Source organism: Triturus cristatus, chromosome 4_1 (assembly GCF_964204655.1).
Source record: "Triturus cristatus chromosome 4_1, aTriCri1.1, whole genome shotgun sequence".
Lineage (NCBI taxonomy): Eukaryota > Metazoa > Chordata > Amphibia > Caudata > Salamandridae > Triturus > Triturus cristatus.
In genome coordinates, this window is record NC_140585.1 from 1023525533 (window position 1) to 1023549790 (window position 24258).

Sequence of the window (24258 nt, forward strand, 5' to 3'; positions counted from 1 at the left end):
GATGGCTGAAAGCCCCTAGGAGAAGTAGAATATACAGGTAATTTTAATACATTCAAATTATTTAGGCTACCACCAGACCTAAAGAAACTGGTGTAACAACAGCCAGCCCAGGTTTTTAGCTAGGCTTTGACAAGAAAAAAAATACGTGAAAAAACTACACTGCAAATTTTCTAAAGCATTCTGAAGAGGAAACGTGCTGAAGAAAATTCTGCAATGAAAGATGTTTTATTTATTTGATTAAGTCAAAACATCAGGTGGGAACTCATTACCGTAGCGACTCCTGCAAGACATTAGACTCGAACATAGTATACATTTATACATTTGCTAGATGACAAGGTATAGCTGTATATACATGTTTAGTAAGAGAGCTAGGTTCGAAGGGATGATTGGAAGGTGCAAGTCAATTGGAATATATTTGGTGTGAAGATGGTTGGATCTAGATGGCTGCTGGAGAAGGGGACTGAGGAAGAAGCATTCATCACTGAATTGCAGCCCTTCGAATCATATTCAAGACCTGACTGCTGAGTGTGATTGTTGCTTAGTTCGTTGGTACTACCAGTTATTAAAGTAATTTTACTTGGAATGAACACATTTTTACATGTACTTTTCTGACATGTATTTGTAGTGATTGTTCAATACACTGCAGTACTTCAGATGGCATGCTCTGCTTTTAAAGAACATTTTAATAAATGCAATAGAAAACTACACCACGTACCAAGATCCAAACGTCACACAGTTCCCTGTTGAAATGTACTGACAATGTAGTATTTTGCAGTGATATCTATTATGCAGCGCCTAATGAGTAAACCCTGTGAAGTGCCAGCGGCCCTCTGCTAAATAGGAAGGCAGTTACAGCAGCAATGCCTATACCGTTACAACCGCTACAGCCAGGTCTGGCAAAGGACCACAAAGAGGTTGGCCACTGCACTAGTACAATGTTATGTCATGTTATACACAATTTCGTAGCTACGACCCAGGCCTATTAAGCACTTCTCATCCTGATTGTGAAGATTCCAACATAGCCTGAAGTCTGTTTGGGTTTATGTGCCATAATGTCAGCAGTGTATTTTTGGTTCTGATATTGCTCAAAACAGTTGTGTTTTATCAATTGGTCACATGATAGGATATTATATTTACTGGGTGTGGGGGGGGGTCTTGGCAAGGCATGTAGGGGCCATCGTGGTAATCTGCACTATCCATTGCCTGACACTTTGTTCCGTGAGCCCCTTAAATGGAGTTAATAGCAATGTTGGTGAGTTGTGAATCCATCTGTTGGCCTATCTCTGCTGTAGTGGGTGGGTATGAGAATTTATGCTTAACAAGTTCTGATATTGGTTCTGTTGCTGGTTGCATTTGTAGTATTGTGTGAGGTGAATCTGGTGTTCATGTTGTTTTGTCTAAAAGTTGCCTTGATTGATTTCAGTTTGTTGGTGTACGTGATAGGTGTATTTGTGATCATAATCCCTCTGAGTTCCAAATAAATGGCATATCATCGCTATGTTAAATGTGCTCGATATTGTGTGCCTCTTATGTTGTGCTGGATGTTCCCGCGTCTTTGTTTCTTAGGGGAAAGTTCTGCTGTGAGCATATTGATACCTAAAGGCATTGCATGTCTGTGCTGTCCTGAGGGGTAGTAGTTTGGAGCAAATTCAGAGCCAATTAAATAGCATATCCGTCCAATGTTTTAATGTGCATGTAATGTTCTGTCCAAAGTGCTTTTTTGGGTTATGAACTATCTCCTGGGACAGAGAATAAAGCAGTTAATAACATCACTGGAAAAAAATACAGAGAATATTGGACAGCGTGGTTAACCGTTTGCAGAGTGGGCATAGAGGACTTTGACTTATTCCCACCAGGTGTATTAATGACCATGGTGACTCATGTGAGTAAGCATTTGAGTTGGGAAAGATTCCAATAACCCTTCTTCAAATTGGCATTGTGAGCCAGAGCTCATTGAACAAATGTGGCAGAGGTAAAAAACCTAAAGAACACCAGGAAATGAATACAGCTAAAAAATGATTTTAGTGAGCAAAATCAACCAGTGTTTAAGGACTGCAGAAGAGGAGAAGCCTATAATCCCTCAGGCGGCAGCATACCCACCAGAAAGGCCCAGCATTCTGATGAAGTGGTAAAGTTTGATGTCTACTTAGGACAAAGCATCCGAGGTCAGAGCTATCCGTCAAATTATGTTGCTTCTACTGTATAACTAACTTAAATTAAATAATGATTAGCTATATGAGCTGTCGCATCCAAGTACAGGTCAGAACACAGCCACTGGTTCATCAGTACTCTCTTCACTTGAAAAGTCAATTTCTAATGGATATTGCAAAAGGCCTTCTAATCAACTACAACCACTTTGACCCTGTATAACGCAATCGCCTATGTTGGTTTAAGTAGTTCTGTTTGTATGATACTGCATGGAGTGAGAACTGAAGGCCTCTATTGTATCCATGCGTTGTTCTCTTTTATCCTATCAACAGCTGACAACAATATGTGTGCCACTATCCCCTAATTTCTTGGCAGGGGTCATAAGGTCTCTTTTGTCAATTCCTATGACGTGAGAAACTTACAAGGCAGACTGGACTGGCTACCAGGGGGTTCGGTGGGCTGGCTGGGTGGGTGGGGCTGGTTTCACTGCCATGGAGGACAGCTTTGGTTTTGGGGACCTGCCAGCCACATCCCCACTTGCAGTGCTTCTAAATAAACAATGCAAAAACAAATAGAATTAAAACATGCTGAACCAGTACTTCAAAACCATTTGTTGGGCATTGTTTATTTAGAACGGAATGCTTGATAGCCAGTCTGGCCCTGAAGAAAGACCTGCATTCTCATAATACAGCACCCCACAAACAGGAAAAGTGACTATCCAAAGAGATAGGGGGAACTAGTACCTCAGTGGATCCTCTCTAGAACCATGTATAAAGGGGTGGGAAACAGCTGGCTACAAGGAGTCAGCATGATCCTCCTAAGGCACCCTCATGCAAGTCTACTGGGACAGCAACTCCTCCTCAAACCATTGGACACCCTAGTCCTTTGTCCCAAGTTTTTTAAAAGGCATGTGACATCCTTGTTTGAGAGTCAGTCACTGATATTGAATGGGTAGACCCAACCTGCTACTTAGACTTCAGGAACACTAATGTTAGAATATCCCCTGAAAGACAGAAGGCCATATTTTTGTAGATTTATTGCAAGAGTTGAAGTAGGGGCTAAAGAACGCTGGCTACCTAAATCAATCATTCATTTTCATAATTGTTTTATTATGTACATTGGTAGTTTTGTAGTATTAAGCACTTTTCTGAAAAGCCATTACAATCATATGTATTCTGCATTAGGCTCAACTTAAACCATCTTGGACTGTAGGCAACTGGTCAACATTTGGAGAACACACCAAAATTCCAGAACCATGTCTACAGCTAGCTAGTTTTAAAAATGCTGTACCTTTCCTCACCAGAGTTTTCCCCTACGAAGCTCACCAGTAGATGTGTTGTTTTCCCCACTATGTTACACAACTCTGCAGATATGTGGGTTTAGTAGATGGTACAGAGCTTCTAAATAGCATTTTATTATTCTCCCATTCAGGCGGTTAAGCCCTGGAAATCCATGTTGCCTTTTTGAGATTCAACAGGCACAGATGGTTTTCAGGAAATCACTCATCATAAATATCCTTTGGTAACAGGATTTATAAGGCAGCATTTTCTTTGCAGAAAAGAAACAAGGCATTTGTCACGTATTGACTCTCATACTGAAACATAGAAAAGTCCCAAACAGGAAATTCAAGGTGGAAGATTTTTATCTCTCAGTATCGCTTTGATCCTCAGAGGTTTGATTACCAAAACAAAGATGTAGGATGTTTCTATTTAAGTTCTAATAATTGCTATATAACACAATTCCATATTTCTGTGTATGTTGATTATAGAATGATTCAGAGAAAAAATCAGCTCCTCATGAAGTGGGAATGACATAATGTTTTCAGTTTCAATCCAATAATTTTTGCTGTACCAATATCCTAAAGGACCCTTAGGTGACCAATCGACTTTTACCTACAGAATATACCATGTCACTCAGCATTAGTGCCAAAAAGGAACCATTGCCATCCCTAGAGCACACTGTGGCATATAATTGACAGGCAATTGTTGGGGATTCATAACTGTTGTAGCAGAAACAGAAGTCAACCTAATGTGTTGTGGATTCCATATGGGGATCAGATTTTAAGGAAATCATATCTAAAACAAAAAGAAAAATCTCAATATAACGTGCTTGGACACCACTGGTAGTTAAAAAAATGATCAATGACAATGCTAATTTATGTATTCTCATCTTGCTAGAAATACTGGCTACCATGAAATGCACACATCTTCTGAAAGTAGTGCTGTCACATAATCGTGTAGCACTCATAAGGGACATTAGTCACATATATGCGCATTCTCGCAACATCCTGTAGGTAAATAATGATGTGCACTACTTTCAGATTGGTAGAGGGCTTGAATTCTATGCAAATTCAGGTTACTTAAATGTTAGATAGCTGAATGTTCACCATACTGAAAGGAGTTTACATCCTTTAGAAGAGGATTCAGTATTGAATGCTTGTAGCTGGGATGATCAGAGATGTGAAGTTATGTGTTTGCTTCTTTCATGATGCCTCCAAGATATCCCTGAAAATGGTAAAACTTTCCAAAACCTCAGTGGCAGACGTTTCTCTGTATTTGCTGCCCTGGGTTTATTATCCAACCCTTTAGAAATTCCATTGCACCAATTATCCTATAAGTGGTTGTTGTAGGACATTTCTTGATATATGGAGCTGCAGTGTGCAAACTCCCTTTTGATGTACTTGACGAGTTGGAAGCAACATCGCACCTAAAGAACTTGTGGCTACAGTGGAACAACATACATATCAAGAATTAGCTTTCACATCACCGAATAGGGACAACATGGTCAAGTCTTCTGCTCCTCAAGAAACTCTTAGACAGAAAAGACAGACATTAATTAAAGGCATTCCGGGGTCACCAACAACTACAGCATATCAATTCTAACAACTTCCAGAGGAAAACACTGAAGAGTCAAGAGAGCAATCATTAGAACCTCCAATAGAATTACCATAATCCAATCTCTGCTTTTTCAAGGCATAGCCAAATCACTGAACTAATCTCCAGCGTGGTCAACCGACCTCTGGACACCCAACATCTCAAAGTACTGGACTCACACTCTGCACTTCCACATTCAGAAGTCCCTAAAAAATAGCTATTATTCACACACACCAAACCAAGCAGGGATCACGTTTTTCTTATTGTACAACAAATGTTTATATAGCTTCCAGATTATGGTTACATTTAGATCCTTAAAAAAAAAGAAATGATAAGTGTGGCCTACTAAGACTCTAGAAAAGCAGAATGTTTATTTTACAGCCCAAACATCCTACAAAGTCTTTAGCTCCAATCTAAACATTAGGTCCATTAAACTATGGAAAAACCAAGGATTGCTGCTAACTAAAAAGGAAAACTCTGAAATTAATAGGACATGGCTTCTTCAGGCTCTATGTTTAAGGAAGCTCATATCCTGCGGTCCGCAGACAATGCACCTTCAAAACAACTCCTTTAAATTGACTGCATTTTTATACATTGAATGCACAAAAAATAGGACTGCAAGTTCCATGATAATAGTCATCCTAGATTTCACATAAAATAGGAATTTTCTTAGCATGGTAAGAGTGAAAATTCGAATTTTATTTAAGACAACGGCAAATATTATGCCTCAGTTAAAATACTCAACCTCTCAATGTTTATCTCACTGTTAGCTAAGAGTAAGGCATCTACACAAAAAGAGGAAGCTATGCATGTCTTGTTCCCACAAGCCTAACACAAGGAGCAAAGGTGCAATAGAGGCCCTAGAATAAAATATTACTTATTCACTTCACCCTATTTGTCGTCAGTTTATTTATTCTTATTGTTGCATGCAAAATCAAGGAAGAGAATTTAAGGACACACCTATTACAGAGGAATGACCAATCTGACTTCTCACGATGGAAGCAGTGCTTAGGTACATCAAGGGGATTGCTTTTTTTTTTTGTCAAGTGTAGGTAAAATTTCTTAAATCATATGTGTTTGCTTTGCAGCTGTTTGGATGATAAAATGCTCTAAGCTATAATACTGCCTTGTCTTTATCAACCTAATGACATCAATTATTCTGCAACTACTCTCTGGAATTTCCCTCTATTTCTACTAAGCCCTCAACCAAATCACCTAGCATTTAGGAAATTGTTGAAAATACATCTCTTTCATTTCCACTTGAACTATTTTATGAGCTCATAATTGCCTTACTAATGTCCCGTCCTTCAAGATTTACCCCGCAGTTAGTATGATATTCATGGGAATCTCCCTTTTCCTTACAGTTCATTCATTAAGTTCAATTGTAACCTTTCTATTTGTTCTGTGTAAAGCGCAATAGTGTGGTTTAGTTGTAGAAATGCTATATAAATCTGTTCAACAAATTTAATAAATATTATGTCTTCACATCATGCCAGTATGATCTGAATTCTCTCACTCTGTACTCATAACTAGTAAAGGCCCATTGCAACCAAAGTCCAAATGTGTTGACCTTTGGTTCAGATTGGTTTAGGTCACCACCTACAATCACTGCAAAACATAAGGAACCAGTGTGCACAGCATGGAGCACTCAAGATCTTGCAAACTTGTATTCTTAAAATCTTTACTAATGCTGGCCAAGTGATTAGAGTTAATGCAGTCTAATATTAAGGGCCTTTATTTAGATCTTGACTCGACTGGTCCCACCATTGTTTTACCAACGGTATTCCTGCCTCCCACCTTGGTGGTTCGGCCGCTTGATTTATAGGTTGGCTGGTCACTGGGGGGAAGACTGCCACAGTCCTGCCATCTACCCCAGAATCTTTCTGTCACTTTGATGGTGTCAAAGGCAGAAGCTGCTGTTGGAGAAAGTCCCGCCAAAATTACCGCAATTCAGATTACGATGTGCCTTTCCATTGAAGCAACTTGGGGGGGGGGGGGACTTCAAGTGCGAGTTGGCGGAAGCGATGAAAAAAAGGTGAAAACTCATCTTTTTGGGGTTTCCACCACCAAATCCTTTCTGAACAGCATTATCCAGCTCCTTCCTGTGCTGCCTCTACTTGACCACTATGCTCAGCCATCCCGTTGTTGCCGGAATCTAAGGTAGGCTTTTGTGTTGGGTGTGACGTGCACATTCAACATTGTGAGTATGTTGGTGGTGTGCAATGCTAGATGTAAGAAAAATTGGCAGTACACAATACCTACATTTACATTTTGAAAAGATTCACAACATATATGTGTATTGAGATGAAAATAAGTAGTACTTACCTGTCTCCACAACACTATGGACTCACTCCATTAGGACTCCACCACCAGGACACCACCAGCACAATGGGAACATCTAAATCGGCTCAGCACAATCCCGCTGGCATGACGGGGATGGAGTACTGTTAGCCAGCAGAGAAGACCGCAGCCATCTCCTGTCTATTTCGGCAACATCTGAATATGGTGACCGGACCACTGTCAGCTTCACGGATTACTTGGGACCACTGCTATGGCGGGATGATGGTAGCCCTGCCAAAGTTTAACTCAGGCCTTAAGTTTCTTGAAATTACTTTGCATAATTATAGCAAACAATTTCACAGTAATAAGTCAGTGTGAAATCATTATTCTTGTTATTCAGTACTAAGGGTGGACAGAGCTTGTGGAGTTGCACTACGCAGAATTCCGCTGAGTTGCATAAAAACTCAGTGGAATTCTGTGGAGTTCCGCAAGTGGGTGGAGTTGCTCCACTCGCCTTGTCGCCCAACCCTATCCCTCACTCTGGCATCTGTTTTCTGTCATCAACACCTCTCCGATCCACGTTAATGCGGGGAGAGGTGGCCCCCTCCTGGAATGTAATGTTGAACATCGGGGCCTAGAGGAGTTTCAGACTTCAACAGATAGCACAGATATGCAGATTCTCATAAATACAGACTGGGGAGGCCCGGAGAGGGTCTCATTTTTCACCCGGAGCCTGCTGGAGTCTTAGCTAAATTCTAGTCATGGATACTCCCTTGTGACTCGGCCCGTCATTGTGTACGGGGTGGAATTGTGCTCTCTTTCCCTCTCACGCCAGGCACACACTCATATTGTGTTAATGTCTCCTAGTTGGTGCCCCTACAAGATCTAAGAGGGGGGCTGGTAGGGTGAAAAGTCAGTCAAATATCAGACTATGCCTGGCTTACAGCCAGAGAAGCTTGGCAGGCCACAGGAAGACCCTGCAGCCGGAACACTGAAACAGGCGAGAAAGGACACAGCCTCCGTCTGCTCTCACAGGTTCCGGGGTTCCTGAGCCGGCATTCTCCTGTGAGAGGGCAGGGGAGGAGGGAGAGCTCCACAGCTGCGAAACACAATGACAGAGCCAGGGATACAGATAACACTATGTTTTGGGGAGGTGAAAAGACTCCCAAGATGCATAAGTGGGTATGGCCCCCCCATATTGCAAAAAGACTGCTCTTCTGGCAAGGTGGGGCAGATGAGTCCACTCCAGACAAAGGATCAACAGCTCCCATCAGTCGGCTCAGGACTCTGAAAGGGATACATGCATGCACGTTCTCTGTAGGCGTGGAAAAGAGATCCAAAGCAAAAGCAATCTGTTGTAAAAAGAAGCCTGACTCAAACCCAACTTACAAAATGGCAGTAGTGGGCAACAAAGTATCCGCAAAAAACATTCAACAATCAATAGCACCATGCTGGGATGAAGGTAAACTCCGCTACGCGATGTAGGTAGAGTTTTTGCCAAACTCCGCCCTCCAAGCGGAGTGCGGACTGGCAAAAACTCTGTGAACTCTGCTGGGGGAGTGGAGTTTACCAGCTACCCTTATTCAGTACACACCACTAGAGTTAAATAGACCCTTTGATCAAAAATATAACGCAAACACCTTTTGCAGAACTTTAGCTAGAGATTTCACTGCCAAATCAATATACAAAAAGGAGGCCAGTGCATGAGCATTTCCACTTAATGCAGTGCTGTTTTTAAAGAAAGTGTAACTTCTGTTTTCACCAAAATTAACGTCCTTTTAAAAAATGTTCAAAAGTGGGAAAGCTTTTTACTCTGTAAGGTGCCACTTCACCACAGTCACCAAGAGTTCTCAATGCAAACGATACATTTTGACATCACTTCCAGCCCATTGAACAAGACAGTAAAAAACATTAATTTTACAATACAGCACTCCATAGACCTACTGTCATTCTTCTTGCCAAAATGGCAAAAACCAGCGAAGAACCTAAGAACCATCTTCATAGGTTCCATACATTACAATGTGGTTGCTAAAATATGCTTTCCTTGCTTTTAGTGAATTTATATTCAGATGTTATTGATGCAAAACCAACAAGATGATGGAATGAACTCTTGAATTACTTTCAGCCACTGTAAATTACTCGGACCACATACCAGACGATTGGTATTTTGCCCATCATTCCACCTCAGAGTAGAACTAGCCATATGCAAATAGCAACAGTTCAGCCTGAAATGTCCAGTCAGGACCTCTCTGAACCAGTACACAAACGACCTAAGACAGGTTTTGGCCTAATCGAGACTCTTCAGTCAGGTACACCTTGGATCCTGTGGCACAGTGAGCATGGAACCCAAGTTTGGACACACCACACAAGATTAGCAAATATAAGACAGGCTCCAACTTGTGAAATGCTGCTTCCACACTTGCATCAATGCCTTCTTCCCAGCAAACACTGCTGACCACATAGTGCTTGTGAATATTTTCTTTCTCTACTCCCTTAAAGCAATCAAGTACTAAACGCTTCTGAAAAAAACCCACCGCAGAGCCCAATCCAAGAACATGGATTAAACAAGCAAGTGAAGGAATGAAAGCCTTAAGAGTGTGGCTTCTGCAACCATACCCAGTGGCAGCCCGTGCAGGTAAGGTAGGTGGGGCGTGGGGACTGAAAGTGACAAACGATGGGATAGGGAATGTAAAATAAATAAAACGACTTACCTTGCGCTTGCCGCATCGCCAACTCAGCAATGAGGCGAGCACAAGGTAAGTGGTTTTATTTATTTCACATTCCCTATCTCGTTGATTGTCACCACGCTGCCCCCCCCCCCCCACTGCTCCGCCGCGCTTACCTGCATGGCCTGCTACTGCCCATTTCCAGAAGCAATGCATCCTGAAACTCTTTGAGTGCCCTGTTTGACTCAAGATGTATGTAGAGACGAGTTCTGGTGAGCACTGTTTTTATTTACAACACCTTTACCGCAAGAAGAATGCTGGAGAAGCGCTTGTGATTACCTGCAAATATTTGGTGTAATATTCTTCGAATAAAATGGTGCTCAAGGTTTCCCTTGAAAGGTTATAAAGTGAAAGATGCCACAATAGGTCTGAAAACCTGATCAGATGCCAATAAATAAAGGAGCATTCAGTAATACCTATTGTTGGAGATTGTTAGCAGGGCCGAACTGGCCATAGTGGGCTCTGGGCATTTCCTCAGTGGGCTGCCAAATTGGGGGCCGGTTTTGGGCCCCTAGGGGTCCATTTTTGTTACCGGGGCCAGTTATTTCGGCCCCCTGTAACAAAATCGGCTGAGACCGGCACTAAAACAGCTAGGCTGCACCCGCCCCCCCATCCCCCAGGAGGAGCCGGCCGAGTAGTTTGCAAGGGCCGGTTTCTGTTCCCAATCCGGCCCTGATTGTTAGAGAGGCAGGACTGGGCAAAGACAACTATTTTTCTCAACATCACATGGCCCCTTCCAAGAACCTGGAAGGATGCGTTGATTAAGGCTCTCAATATTGAGACAATGAGCGTTGTCCAATCTTCAATAATGTAAGAGTAGCAAGAGTAGCCTGGGAAAGGTGCCTGGCAATAGCAAGTATTTACTTTTCTATATGTAGCACAAAGGAAAATAAGTTTACGCTATGTAGCATAGGATTCACTGCAAGACATGAATGAGAAGCAGATCTGGACAAGTTGCTAAACAGTTTAGGTGGGAGTGGAGAGCGATAATGTAATCTCAGATTTTGGAACTTGACCAAAATAAATTTTATGATTCATGCCAAGTCATTGGATATCTCTGTGTGCGAAATTGCAAACGTGAAGCCTCACTGGACATTGAAAAAATATGTATATATAATAGGCGCTCGAAGTAGGAGCTCAGTGGGTGCTGCAGCACCCCCAAAATAACCATGATGGAGTTAAAAAGGTCAATGAGCAATAAAGATGCCTTTAAATTTTGTTTTATCTTGCCATAAAGGTCAAATGTTAGGCTGTCTTCTGGTAAATTGCTGCTAATTCTTTTAAGATGGTGTTTACTTTTCTTTCTTCTTTCTCTGACTGCAAAGTGGAAGAATTTTGTAAAGTCAAATATGTGAGAATCTTGCTCAGTGTTCTATTATTTCTAGCACACAACAAAACATGAACTGTATTTCAAACTATATCCGCAGTTAGGAAAGCACAAATGTAGCACTTTTTTTCTAATTCTTAAGTGTGATAGAAATTGTACATCGCCAAATGTGTGGATTTGTTTCGATCTGAAATTGATTGAAACAAATCCACACATTTGGCGATGTACAATTGGTAAATATTCACTCAAACATGATTTTCACATATTATTATTTGTGCCCTGAAAAGTTTAATCACGAAAACGACGTCTATGCAAATTTAGAGGTTCTTTCAATTGGAAATGTGCTGTCTTTAAATGACAGTGTGCACACCATGCGTTAGTAATAATAGTGTGCTTCAAAATGCAACACCGTCTACATACCACATCCTTACCACACTCCTGTTGAATGGACATGACTAATTTGCTACACTTGGTCTTTGTGTGACGTTTTTCACAATCCCTAAGCCTTCAGTGATATACCACTGGGGTCAGCACTCCTAAGGTGGAAACTGTTCCAGCATCACTGTGTAGCAGGGCACAAGTCCTAAAAAAAGAAGTGGGGGGACGCTGACGTCACGACAGGAAGTGACGTCACGAAAGGTGGCTTGCACCATCAGACTCATTGCCTCCCCTCGCTCACCCCTTAGATGCGATTGCATCAGAGATGCCAGCGCGTGAGCAGCGTTCTGAATGAGCTCCGATCTCGCCCTAGAGAGGCCAAAGAGTGAATGGGTGGCTCCATTTGCTCCTGTCATCGAGTTCCTGGTAAAATAAGAGGGGGGGCGCCGTCCACCCGCGTGGTACCCCGACTTGAGCCCTGCTGTGTAGTGAGTTTTTATGCTCCCCGTCACATGCTGGTTTCTACAATCAGGTCTCAAATAGCCGCACACTGACATAAAGATATAACATTTGTGGGAAGATCACACAATTGCAACAGTGCTAGCAAGTGTGTATTGGTGCATTCATATTATCCTCTAGTCTTGAGTCTACTTCAGCACAAAACAACTGACACAGAATGCTGTGTTTGCAACGGTTAGTCACTGTGTTAGGTAACCGAGCACTGCTCACGAGTGTATGTAATGCAGCGAAATTGTCTCGTACCAGTGACACCAGTGCGGCACAATTAGATTTTGCAAGATCTGGTCCCTCGTGTTGGCTATTCTCCTCCTACAATAAACATTTTGGGCTTTAAAGGATTGGTGCAGTGTCTGTTCTAGATCAAAACCCTGCCATAAAAATGTAAGCTAAAGTTTACTCTGTAAGTATTGAGAATCCCAGAGTTAGTGTGGAAATTGCCAAAAGTCGAAGAATTAAAAAGTTTAAATGTGCCAACGTAAGGTTGTAAAACAAGGTATTATGAGCAACAATCACCTAAAGTGGTTTTCTGTCTTCTCGTCTCCTCTGCTCGCCCACCCCAGTTAGCACATTCCCGCGCTACCGTGTCTCCATACAACTACCGCACCCAGTCCTTTCTCACTACAGCCCTCTGGTGACACCTTTCCCGCTCTGCCGAACCTTGCACGTGACTCTACTTGGCGCTTCTCGTCCTTTCATGACAGCACGAGCCCTTTCATGACAGCACGAGCTCTACACTGCTCCTCCTCCTGCACCCCGGGCTGCTGAGTCAGCAGCACCTCGTGCCTCTTTACATGTTACAGCATGACCCAAGCTCCATCTGGGCTACAGCTGCGCCTAGAGGCAACTGAGTCTGCAGTGCACGCTACACACAACTTAAGCAAAAACATACACTAGTGACAGCAGTCACTGCGCTTTCACAAATGAGCAAAGGCTGGACAACGCAGCCAATGTATTGCACATATGGGACATATTAGGCGACCACACTATGCCATTTCAATTATGTAAATAACATGACTGATGTGCACTGCTACATATGGACGCATATACGGAATAATTAAAAAAATAATTTCAGCCTGAAATGGCAGCACCATTTCCGCAGAAGGATTACACACTTCACTGCATAATGGAATTCCCAAGATGTGAGGCATGGCAATCGCTACATCACAACAGAAATGGCACATCAAGGGAAGCAGGGCAAGGATCTATCTATTTACGTTCTGATAATTACTATGACACATGAGTAAATCATACACATGACTAGGTTCGACCTAGAAACAATGCAAGGAATCCTCTGGGACAGAAACCATAAGTAAGTTAGGAACCGGATCAGGGCATAGGTAAAGTGCAATGTCCTGCAATATCATCTATTACAGAGTTTGGTTGCAGAGTCTCATTTCAAGATGATGGTGCTCCATGTTCAGCGGTCTATGTGCCAAGATGCCATGCGATATCTACTTAGCACATATTGTCACATTCAAGCAGCTTTCGGCAGCATGCCAGGGTTCCCATTATCACAGGAACCGCTGACCACACTTGTCCAACCTGTGCCACCAAAGGGAAGAGCACACTTCTCCATTTCCCATAACAGGAGCTTGCTACACAGCATCAGTGTGCAGTACAAGAATGATGCTGACAGGCGTGTCATGAAAAGTACTGCTAAATGCCCTCTTTTCGGTGCATAGCTCCATGCTCCAATAGGCTGAAACACATGGACCACCATTAAGAAGTACCAACAAGTAATAGCATGCCTGCTTGTTAAATAGCTACTCAATCCCCAAGTAGCAACATCTTATTATCTCAATACACACATGATAACATCTCATTAAAACTATTTTGCATTGTCCCTCCGACGGGAGGTTATTGATAATAATCTGTAGAAATCCCTGCTGACTCCAAATCAGAATCCAAAGAGACCAGGAAAGCATTAGCGCAATGGGTCGCATTTTAAAAGAAAAGAACAGCGAGGAAGCATTTTGACTGAGGAAGTGTAGGTTTAGATGTTTGTACTAGGGCTGGGTGTAGTTCCACTTTGCGGAACACCATGAAGAAACCAAAAAACTCTACCTCACTACACAAAGTTCCGCAAGGGGAAAAGTGCGTTAGGTCGCGCCGTTCACAATGATTTTTAGCACCTGGTGTTTGTCCTGAGCTGGAAAATCAGCGCGAAAGGCACCATGCACACTGCAAGAGGGCGCTGCTTCTTTCTGCCACTAGAGAAGATTTTCTACTCAAGCGGCAGCTTCCTCAACGAGAATGGATGGTTTCTCAATGCGAGTGGTCGCGACCATCCTCGACCCCCGCGTTGAGAATTCTCGCTGGGAGGTGGTTTAGCATTGGATTTTGCAGAATTCTGCATGCTCCGTGGAGAAAGGAGTGCAGAAAACTCCTCAAACTCCACAAACCAAGGAGAGTTCACCGCCCAGGTCTAGTTTGTACACATTCAAACTCTACCACTCATATCTACATAACAGAAAGCGGATGTAAAATACAGTGTTGAGGTGCATGTTGTATAATTTATCTGTGAGTTACACATACTACGACTAGCCCAAGATTACAACCCAGATGGTGAATCAGCAGAGGGGACTTTTAATGGACATGAAAATGAGAGATTTACACTGTAAACAGTTTGATTTTGGACATGAAAAAGATGTATAAACTATACTTCGTCATTGACCATCACACACCACATACTGGTGCAAGGCAAATGATAAGCCGATAAATGCCAGGGTTTTCTTTCTGCACATTAAGGGGCTCATAAAGATGTCGGGACGAAAGCCTCCGCTCGACAGTCGGAATCTCCTTGACCACGTCGGAGCCCTTCAGACTGACTCAATCGGTTTACATTTTGACCGCCCGATGCGGTTATTCCGAATAATCGGTTGAGGAGCGACTCACAGAGTATTCGTGTCGGTCCGAACCGCATCGTACACCGCTATGGACAGCGTTTCCGCTCTCAGGATTACGATGTCAATTTCCAACAGCCTTTCTGCGTCGGCCTGTCTGACACAAAAAGGCTGTTGGAAAGTGACTTTGTGGGCCCCTGGCATGGAGCCCCTAGGCCCAGTGGCCTAAAGTTGATGGCTGAGGTACCCCCCTGTCAAACCGTGTAGGTTGTAGGGTATTCCGCAATCACCCTATTTCCCCATGGCAGCCTGTGTTATGGCCGGTTGTCGGGCGGAACGCGAGCTCCCATAGGGAACAATGGGACTCCAACCGAACAGCAATCGGTCGCATCGCAATCCAGTGGTCGGAACCGCCGACCGGAAGTCGGCCGGTCCCGATTCCGAGTCGGTGTCGGGCAGAGGCTTTCCGCCCGAGAACGTAATTAGCTCCTAAGAGTGTCGCTTTACACACCTCTACTCACGTTGAACTGTGAAAAGAGAAGAACAAGACAACATGTCTGCTCTTCAAGCAGTCCCTTCTTTGCAGCTCTTCTCCTAGAATGTCCACTTCCCTCAAGTGTTCTGCTTTCCACTCAGCCAGCAGTAGCACTGGCTACTGTGAAGCGGTGTCCGCTGGGTGCGGCTAAACTGCTCCTACCATTGAGTGGTCTGTAAACAGTACTTAACATGCATAAGTATTGTAGGTGGTGACCTGCGCACTCCTTTTTTGAACCAATAATTATTTTTCATTAACTTTGACCTGGAGCAAGAGAGAGAAAGACAGAAAAAAAGACAGAAAACGAGATGGATAGAAAAAACAGACAAAGTGAGAGAGCAGAAATTAAAATGACCCTGGAAGAGTTAAATAAACACAGGAAGTGTAGGGTGGATCTGGACTGGGCACAGATGGTTTTTGGCAACCCTAGCATTCAGCAGAAGTGGACTCCTAAAAAAGGTTTTCGTGGCCTGTACTTAGTTCTCTATAAGTTAAGCACTGTCTATAGAAGCATCCACAATAACTGACTCACTCACTGTGTGACACTGACTCATTCAAGAACATTAAGCCCATTGCATTAGCAGCGGTGGCTTTATGTTCCTACGGATTAGCAAGTGTAGGCAAAGAATTAGATGGAGCTTCTGGATGTGAGACCACCAATTACTTGGTAGGTAAATGAGCAAACATGTTGGTGAATGTACAAACCATTGTTTATTGCAAAGCAATATGACATTTTGCATGCACCTAGACTTTTGACTTTGTCATCTGAACGTCAAAGAGATAAAGGAGAAAGACTGATCTGCAAACTGCAATAGGATGAAGTGGACACAGGTCAAACAAACTCGTCGCCCCACCAAAAAGTAAAGTCTGGAGGGTTATTCTCAATAATCAACAAATACACAAACAATCACCCCTGAAATTCATTAAAAGTGAACGCTCTGCGTGCATCTTCACTATGATTATATTGAAAACTTTAACAGATGTTACCAATTGGTTAATCTAAAGGATCGCCCCTCCTTGTACGTTTATGATTTTTTCTGAGTTTGCCACCTCAAAATGTGGCCAATTCTATATATAGTCTGACAATTACATATACTAATTAGGTTGTGCCATTTTAGGAAACATATTTTTCGTTTCCATCGAAATAAACACCAAAGTCGAGGGCATGGGGACATTCCTGCACCCCCAAAGCTTTATAGAGTGGGAGGACACCAACCACAATGTGAAAGTACAAAGGACATTCCCTTAACTTCTTGACACCCTTTTCATTAGCAACATGTGAAAGTGTGGCACACTTACATCCCTTTGATTCCAAGCCCAGAACAGATGAGGGCACACTCTTACCTCATATCCCCTGGTAACGGCACATAATCGTTATGAAGACGTTTCTGTAGCGTTCTAAACTCAAAGGCCTCTGTGCACTAGAGTCCGTGGCCGTGACGTCATGCCTTTGGGCACTTGAATTAACATTGTTGAACTCGAAATATGCGTAAATTAGAAACATCCAGGTTTCATTCCCTCCTTGGAGTCATATTTGAGTTCCCTAAATATTTACTACAAGGTTCACTGCGTTAAAAGTTCTGATCCTTTAACGTTTACCAGCTGTTGGCGAACATTAATTATCACAGGAGCCTCATCTCACATGCAGTGAGAAATAGGAGGAAATAGAAAACAGTACTGAAAAGATGTGCAAACACCAATGTAAGAGCACAGGAGTTTAATGCGAACTACGACGCCAGGCTCCAGGCAGCAACTGCCGTCCTGGAACCTCCGTAGTCCTCACATTCCAATTCCCCTCAAGGCTCCCTACAGAACATTCCATCACCTACATTTACATATATTATATACAACTCAACCCAAGTGCACGTCTCCCTAAGCATCTGCGGCCGTGAGTTCCGGCGCTACTCCTACAATCACGTGATCTGCGAGTTCAATGTGTGCAGCTAAAATGGTATAAAATCTGTCTTTAAATTAATAATACACATAGGAAAAAAACAATGCTGTCTGCTCTCTTTTGCCTAAAGGGAAGCCCTGCTGCTAAATATAAAAACCAAGGAACTCTGACGATAGTGAAAGATTGACTGTACATTTTGTAAAGATGAAAGCACCCGGAGCAGGTAAGTTCAGAAGTAATTTATTATAGGTAAGCCCTGACACCAAAATGCGTCTGACAGTCTCAGGTAAAATCCTCAACTGTCCCTCCAACTGCCACCCTCGCCCAAAGTTCCAGTATAGAACGGAGAAACGTCATGGTACCTTGGGCGAGGGCGCGCGGCGGAGGGCAGCGCGAGGCGAGTCTCGAGGACAACAAGAGGTAAACACAACACATCTCCTCGTTTACAGAAAATATAGAAATGCTAGAGGGATGGGGGGGAGAAAAACAAGGCAGAGTAAGCAACTGTAATGTCAATATGGGTACAGGAATGCCATAAGTGCAAGGAAAAACAAAACTAAATATAATTAATCACATACAAAATCTTGTAACTTTTTTGGAGGAATTATTTCTCTCCCATGCCTACTAATGGTAGGCTCCTTGACAATGGAAGCACCAACATTGAGCTCATGAGGGAGGGAACCATCATGAGACATGTCTGAAATTCCAACTTGGGGAGTATCGTCAGCACTACAAGTGGTGGAGTCATGTGACGTGCGAACAATGGCCTCCCCAGTGGAACTATCAGTAGTGGGGTCAACTTTGGAAATGGCACCAGGGTCACTGAGACTGGTGAAATTCTCTTCCAAGTTAGGGTCACCACTGGTGCCCTCCTCAGGGCACCAGTCGCCAATTTGTATAGATGAAAGCACCCGGAGAAGGTAAGTTCAGAAGTAATTTATTATAGGTAAGCCCTGACACCAAAAGGCGTCTGACAGTCTCAGGTAAAATCCTCAACTGTACCTCCAACTGCCACCCTCGCCCAAGGTTCCAGTATAGAACCGAGAAACGTCATGGTACCCTGGGCGAGAGCGCGCGGTGGAGAGCAGCGCGAGGCGAGTCTCGAGGACAACAAGAGGTAAACACAACACATTCGAGCACAATAGATGTAGTGCTCATGAGTGGCACACCTTTGTACGGCGAATAAATACTATCTCATTTTCCCATGTGCTTTTATTTGCAGTTCTTGATGCGGTTATAATGGCGCAACTGAAAAGTTTAAGTGTTTGACTCATTAGAGTATTACATATTTAACCACTGGTTTATAGGAAGATTATTCTACGAGACAGGTGTCAAGAAATAGATTGCATGCCGCCTATAATATCTGAGCTAAAGCTGTCTTTTTTTTAATCATATCTTACATATGCGAACAGATGAGTAGGGAAAATATGCGTTACTTCAGTTGTTCTGCACACTGACTTTGGACATGCATTACACGAATCATCATTTTCGGTACACATCAGCACCTGGTACGAATTCAAGTTGACCAATTACAAATGGTTACTTCTGGACTGAGCTTCAGCCCGTGAGTTTTTTGATAACGATCATATATATCTCCCTGAAAAAAAGCCATATAAGTTCTACTCATCAGATAAAAGTACCAACTCAAACCAATAGCAACAACGAGGCACCAAAACTCCGTGTATAGATCAACCTGGAATTAATGTGAATGTTCCCAATTTCATTGCAGTGGGGTTCCAAAACCCTCTATTCCACCACCGGGGTCAATCACAATTCATTTGCAACTGGCTGTCAGGAATTTCTATCTGGATTGTTAGCAAAGAGAGCGCGGGGGCGGGGGAAACAATGGTGTATTCTGTCACTGATCCGCTGTATGTTCATGTGCACATGTTGATACCTGATCAACGGTGCAAAAGACATTAAATAGGGACTGTGAATTGGTGTACTCAGGTAACAGGTGTGCAGCATAGCATCTGCTAATAATAAGAAGCCCACATAGACAGAGCTTTGCGCAGAATGTCAGAACTGCAAGCAAAATTATATTTTGTCATTTTAGTCTTCCTTCCCTTAGCAAAACCGACATTTTGGGCCATGTTTTGCACTTTTGCGCCATCCTGTGGTCCTTTATGGTGGTGCTGTAAAGCAGCTGCTCAAAGTGGCCTCATTGTAGCGCCCAACATGGGCACAGATGTCATGGACTACTGCAGCAAACCTGGCAATCAGATAGTGAAAAGGCAGTGAGGGCCTAAAACGCTGTAGTTATTTATAAACACCCCCAATGGTATTTCCCACTTTTCAAGTGCACTTAACCTTAAACCGTACAGTAGTATTCAGTAAGTACACAGTACTGCTAAAAACAAACATTTCTTGTAGAGAATGTAGGCCAAGGGAATCACTAATAAACACATGAAGCGGGCTACCGGGCTTAGACGCTCAACCACACTGGGGGCAAAGGAAATAGGTGCAAGCGTGGAAGACTGATGTTTGTTGATTTTGAGTGCAGTTTTGTGAACAAAAAACATTATCTTTGTAAATCATAGGAATAGATTTACAAACTGTAAATTTGCTCTTATTTTACACGTCGTCCTCCTTGTTATTTTTGTTTACATGGTCCCTTCGGAAGTTATCCCATAATCTCGAGCATTGTGATCCTGTTCCTTCTTTGCGAGTGTTGCATTGCTGTATGAAGTAGGTGTGGTTGCATTATGTGCCACCTCCTGCCTCAGCATCACTAGATGTTAGCAGGCATCAAGTCCTGGGCCGCACCGCCCCACTGACTGGCAGCAGGGGCTGCTATCAGTGTTTTATTTCAGTGCCTACACAAAGTCGGCATCCAGGCTCGTGACTCGCTTTGTGTCGGCTTGCTTCTGCATTGTTTGGCAGAGTCCCCGGATGTGCGCTCTAGCCTGGCAGCCAACCAGGTCCTTTTTATTTTTAAAGACTAATGAACAGCTGCACTGATTTAAGGTGGGGAGATTGGTGCTTTAGTCATGCTTGAACCAGCAGGCAATTAACAGATTAACTGCCCAAGAAAGCTCTATTTATGTCTAAAAACAGAAAGGAAGGAAGGGGATTACAACAGAGTAGAGAATGGGGTTGTTAGGGGACAAGCATATAACGACAGACACATCCAATAATGTATTTAAAGAAAGACGTTGTTGTCAGAGTGCACCTGTTTGCAATGCAGCCCGCAATTCACCTTCGTGAATTAAATGTGGGATTTTATTTGTAGATCTAACCCTATTAAGCTAATGGTGTACTGCTTCACAGACATTTCCAGATTATATGTACAGAGTTTAAACTGATTTACACTCTTTTCCTAACCTTACATGTGCATACTGTATGTCATCTCTACTGAATATATAACAAGAAATGGAAAATGTGTGGAATTTTGCATTTTTCTTCATAATATAGGACTTTTTGCACTCCCAGGTGCTCTGGCAAGAAGGATCAGTGCGTTAATGAATCTCTACTGGCATTTGTTGTAATCTGTAAATCACAAGTTCAAGGCCCCGCAAACCTAACTCACCCTGAGATCGACAGTGGGGCAATAACACCTGTTAACTGTAGTGCAACAAATAACAAGATTGCAGTTGAAAGCACTACATAAAAATACAATTATTGCTACATTATTTGGCACAATTTCAGGCATTTCTGCAGCATTCATTAAAGATCCATGAGGAGTAAGATAAGTGTCCGAACACCTTGCAAAATGTTTGCAAATTCAAGCTATGGTACGACAGTGTGGAAGCTCATTTCATTTGCATTTTATTTTCCAGCCCACTTCCCTGATACTCACCTGAGAACACACTTCTCTAAAGCTAAGCTTGTGTACACGTCTATCACATATATTTACAGATGCTATGCTGCCTGACCTGACCCACAATGCATGCACATAAGCTATCAACTCTACAGGCATGAGTCAGGCTTGTGCATGCAAAAAGAAGTGTAAATCAGAAGCCTAAGTGTATTATACTATTCAGAAAAAATACTTCAAAAAGCAGTCACTGCACTTTTTGACAGTGGCATTTGTAGGCCTTCCATATTTACCTCAATGTACGGCACAATTTTGCATGAGAAGTCTTCGAGGAGCCACTTCTTGGAGAGCTCGTGGAATATGACCAGAGGCAGACAGAAGAAGATGATCAGGAAATCCCAAAAGGCCAGGTTGGCTAGTAGCGAGTTGGAGATGCTCCGCATGTAGTAGTTGTGGCAGACAATGCACATGATCGCCATGTTACCCATGATCCCAATGACAAAGATGATTACCGCCAGGCACATGATGCCGTAGGCCCCATAGGACTCCTCGGTCAGTGGGTAGAAGGGGTTCTTCAGGTGGGGCCTTTTGTTGCTGGTGTTTCTGGGGAACAGCCCGTGGTTTATTTCCAGGTCATCCGGCACTAGGATGTAAGAGTCATTGAGAGCAAGGTACTGGGGTTCAGCTGGCACTGTGGGAGACTGATAAGACTCATTCAGGTGCCCTTTCAGGAAACTCTCGTTCCTGGAGTTCTTGTTTTTTCCTTTGCTTTTCCTCCCTTGGGGGTCCCCGGATGCCCTTTTGCTCCTAGAGTGAAGACCCTCACCAGCTCCTGCAGGCTGTATGGACCACCGAGGGAGGCTGACAAAAGTGCCCCCCGTTGCCAAGGCAGCATGACTCCCAGAGTTAAACTTTGGCTCCCCACTGACTGACAGCTGTGTCTCGAGCTGTCCTGGAGGCCTTCCTTGAATGCTGCTTACAGCTCTCTGCTCGGTACCCTTGGGGTGCACCGTTCCCAAGGCTCCATGGTCTTGGGACAGGCTGAGTGGCTTCTTGATTTGGTGCAGCCTGCCCTGTTCCCACTTCCCGGGGGTGCCGCTCGCGGTCACCAGGGCCGGGACAGTGGACGCCCACACAGTGAAAACGCACAACGCAAAGAGCCCCGGACACCGCATCGCAGGAGGCGCCGGCTCCGCTCACCAGCCGCCCAGCCAGGCGAGACTTCCAGGCATGTCACCGGATCCCCACCTCGGAGGTAGCTCAGCACCGAGGTGATGGATTATTAATTAGCTGCGAGCTTCATTCACCCTATCTTCAAGTCCAAACCAGCTTATTCCACAGCTTGCAGTATAAAAGACTCCATAAAATAAGCCATGGGTGTCTTTCGCTCCTCTCACAAGCAAGTGTCCTCTTAATCAACAAGTTCAAGTAAGTAGCCGTCTGTATGTGCTACTTACTCAGTGTTACGAGCTCAGCAACAGTCTGACATCCAAGCCCGCCTCTCGTTGCCGTGGCACTGTCTTCATGGGAACTGTTGCCTTCCACTTGCACGTCACTTTGCATCCTCAGAATTGCACCGAATCCCCGCTTTATAATTCCATTAAAGCAATGCAACTTTAGAACAGAAAAGCAGGAGCCCGGTGATGATTCCGGATGATTTTCTTTCCTCGCCGCATTTAGTGGTTGGCAATGATCCTCCTCAGCGCAGAGCACAGGTGAGTGCACAGCTTACACACCACTCCTTCTCAAACCCAGGCACGCACCCTTGCCTGCCCAGTCACACGGTTCTGGAAGTTCTCTGCGGTGCCTGCTGGAGTAGTCCGGTTAGCAGAGAAGCTGCGGAGTCCGGGATGCCTTCGACGTATTTCCCCGAAACTGCGTTTACGGGAAGGAGCAGGGTCTGGATGTGAAGGCAGAGTGAGCCCTGCGCACGGCGCTGCCATTGGAGGGGGCGCTGCCTGCGAGAAGTGCGGCTATGAAGGGAAAGCTAACCTCTTCCTCTCTCTCTCTCTGCCTCCCCCTCCCTTCCGCCACTCTGAGGCTAAGTCTCTCTCTCAAAGAGGCGGGTTCCCCTTGTGGCCTCGGGCAGACTTGTCCGCAGCGCGCCTGGCTGCGTCCCTCGCGCGCCAGGCAGGGTCTTCTGCGTGCCGCCGGGTGCTCGCGCTGAGCCTTGCGTGCCCGGGGCTGCTGGAGACGGACTTCTGCCTCGACAAGCTGCCTCCCCAGATCAGGCAGCGAAGGAAAAGGGAGCCGCAGGGGAAGGGAAGGTCACAATTACTACAGACATCGGGCCGGCCGAGGAGCGCTGTGTAGCGATTTTGTCTTCTAATCCACTTACTGTACCTTCTTCGAAGCTATCAGTGTGATGGGCTGCGTGATGCTAACGACAGTTACAGTTATACGCTGGAGAGCGCGTTTTAAGGTCGTGTGCTATGAGAGAGAGAAAGAAAGAACGCACAGTGGCGTAGCTAGAGTATAGTGGGTCCGAGTTATACAGAAGGAAATGACTTGTCAACTGTTTGCACTGTGAACTACAAATATAATCAGAATTCAGTGGGCTCATCACGTTTCTGGGCCCTGGTGCCACTGCACCTGCTGCTCCGATGGAAACTACGCTACTGCAACGATGGATTTAACCCAGATCTCTTGACTGGGGGAGAATGTCTGCATTGTCAGCATTCCGTCCATCAATTGTTTGTTGTAACGCTTTTTGCCCTAAGTGGGATGGGTATTCCCAGACGTGGGACCCGTGCTCACTACGCCACTGGAGTCAAGCTATCCTGGCTGATGACGGCTGATAGCCAGAAACCGGTCCTAGGATGCTTGATTCCGGTCCAGGGAAGACATGGCTTGGCAGTTCGGGCTGGACTGTTCCCATGAGGCACAGGGTCAAGACTGATTTGCATATGGCCATGTCTAAACTGGGGTGGCGTAGTGGGCAAAAGAACGATGGATTTAACCCAGATCTCTTGACTGGG

At 44.1% G+C, this 24258-nt stretch overlaps 1 protein-coding gene across 1 annotated transcript in view; it reads right to left on the bottom strand.

Moving 5' to 3' along the window:
* The window catches only part of GPR37 (G protein-coupled receptor 37), a 173734-nt gene extending 150425 nt beyond the window's left edge, over positions 1-23309 (bottom strand). Inside the window, exon 1 of the mRNA XM_085653964.1 lies at positions 21574-23309. Within this exon, the coding sequence (XP_085510090.1) occupies positions 21574-22455 (882 nt within the window). The 5' untranslated portion in view covers positions 22456-23309. The remainder of the gene's footprint in view (positions 1-21573) is intronic.
* Positions 23310-24258: the final 949 nt, after the last annotated feature.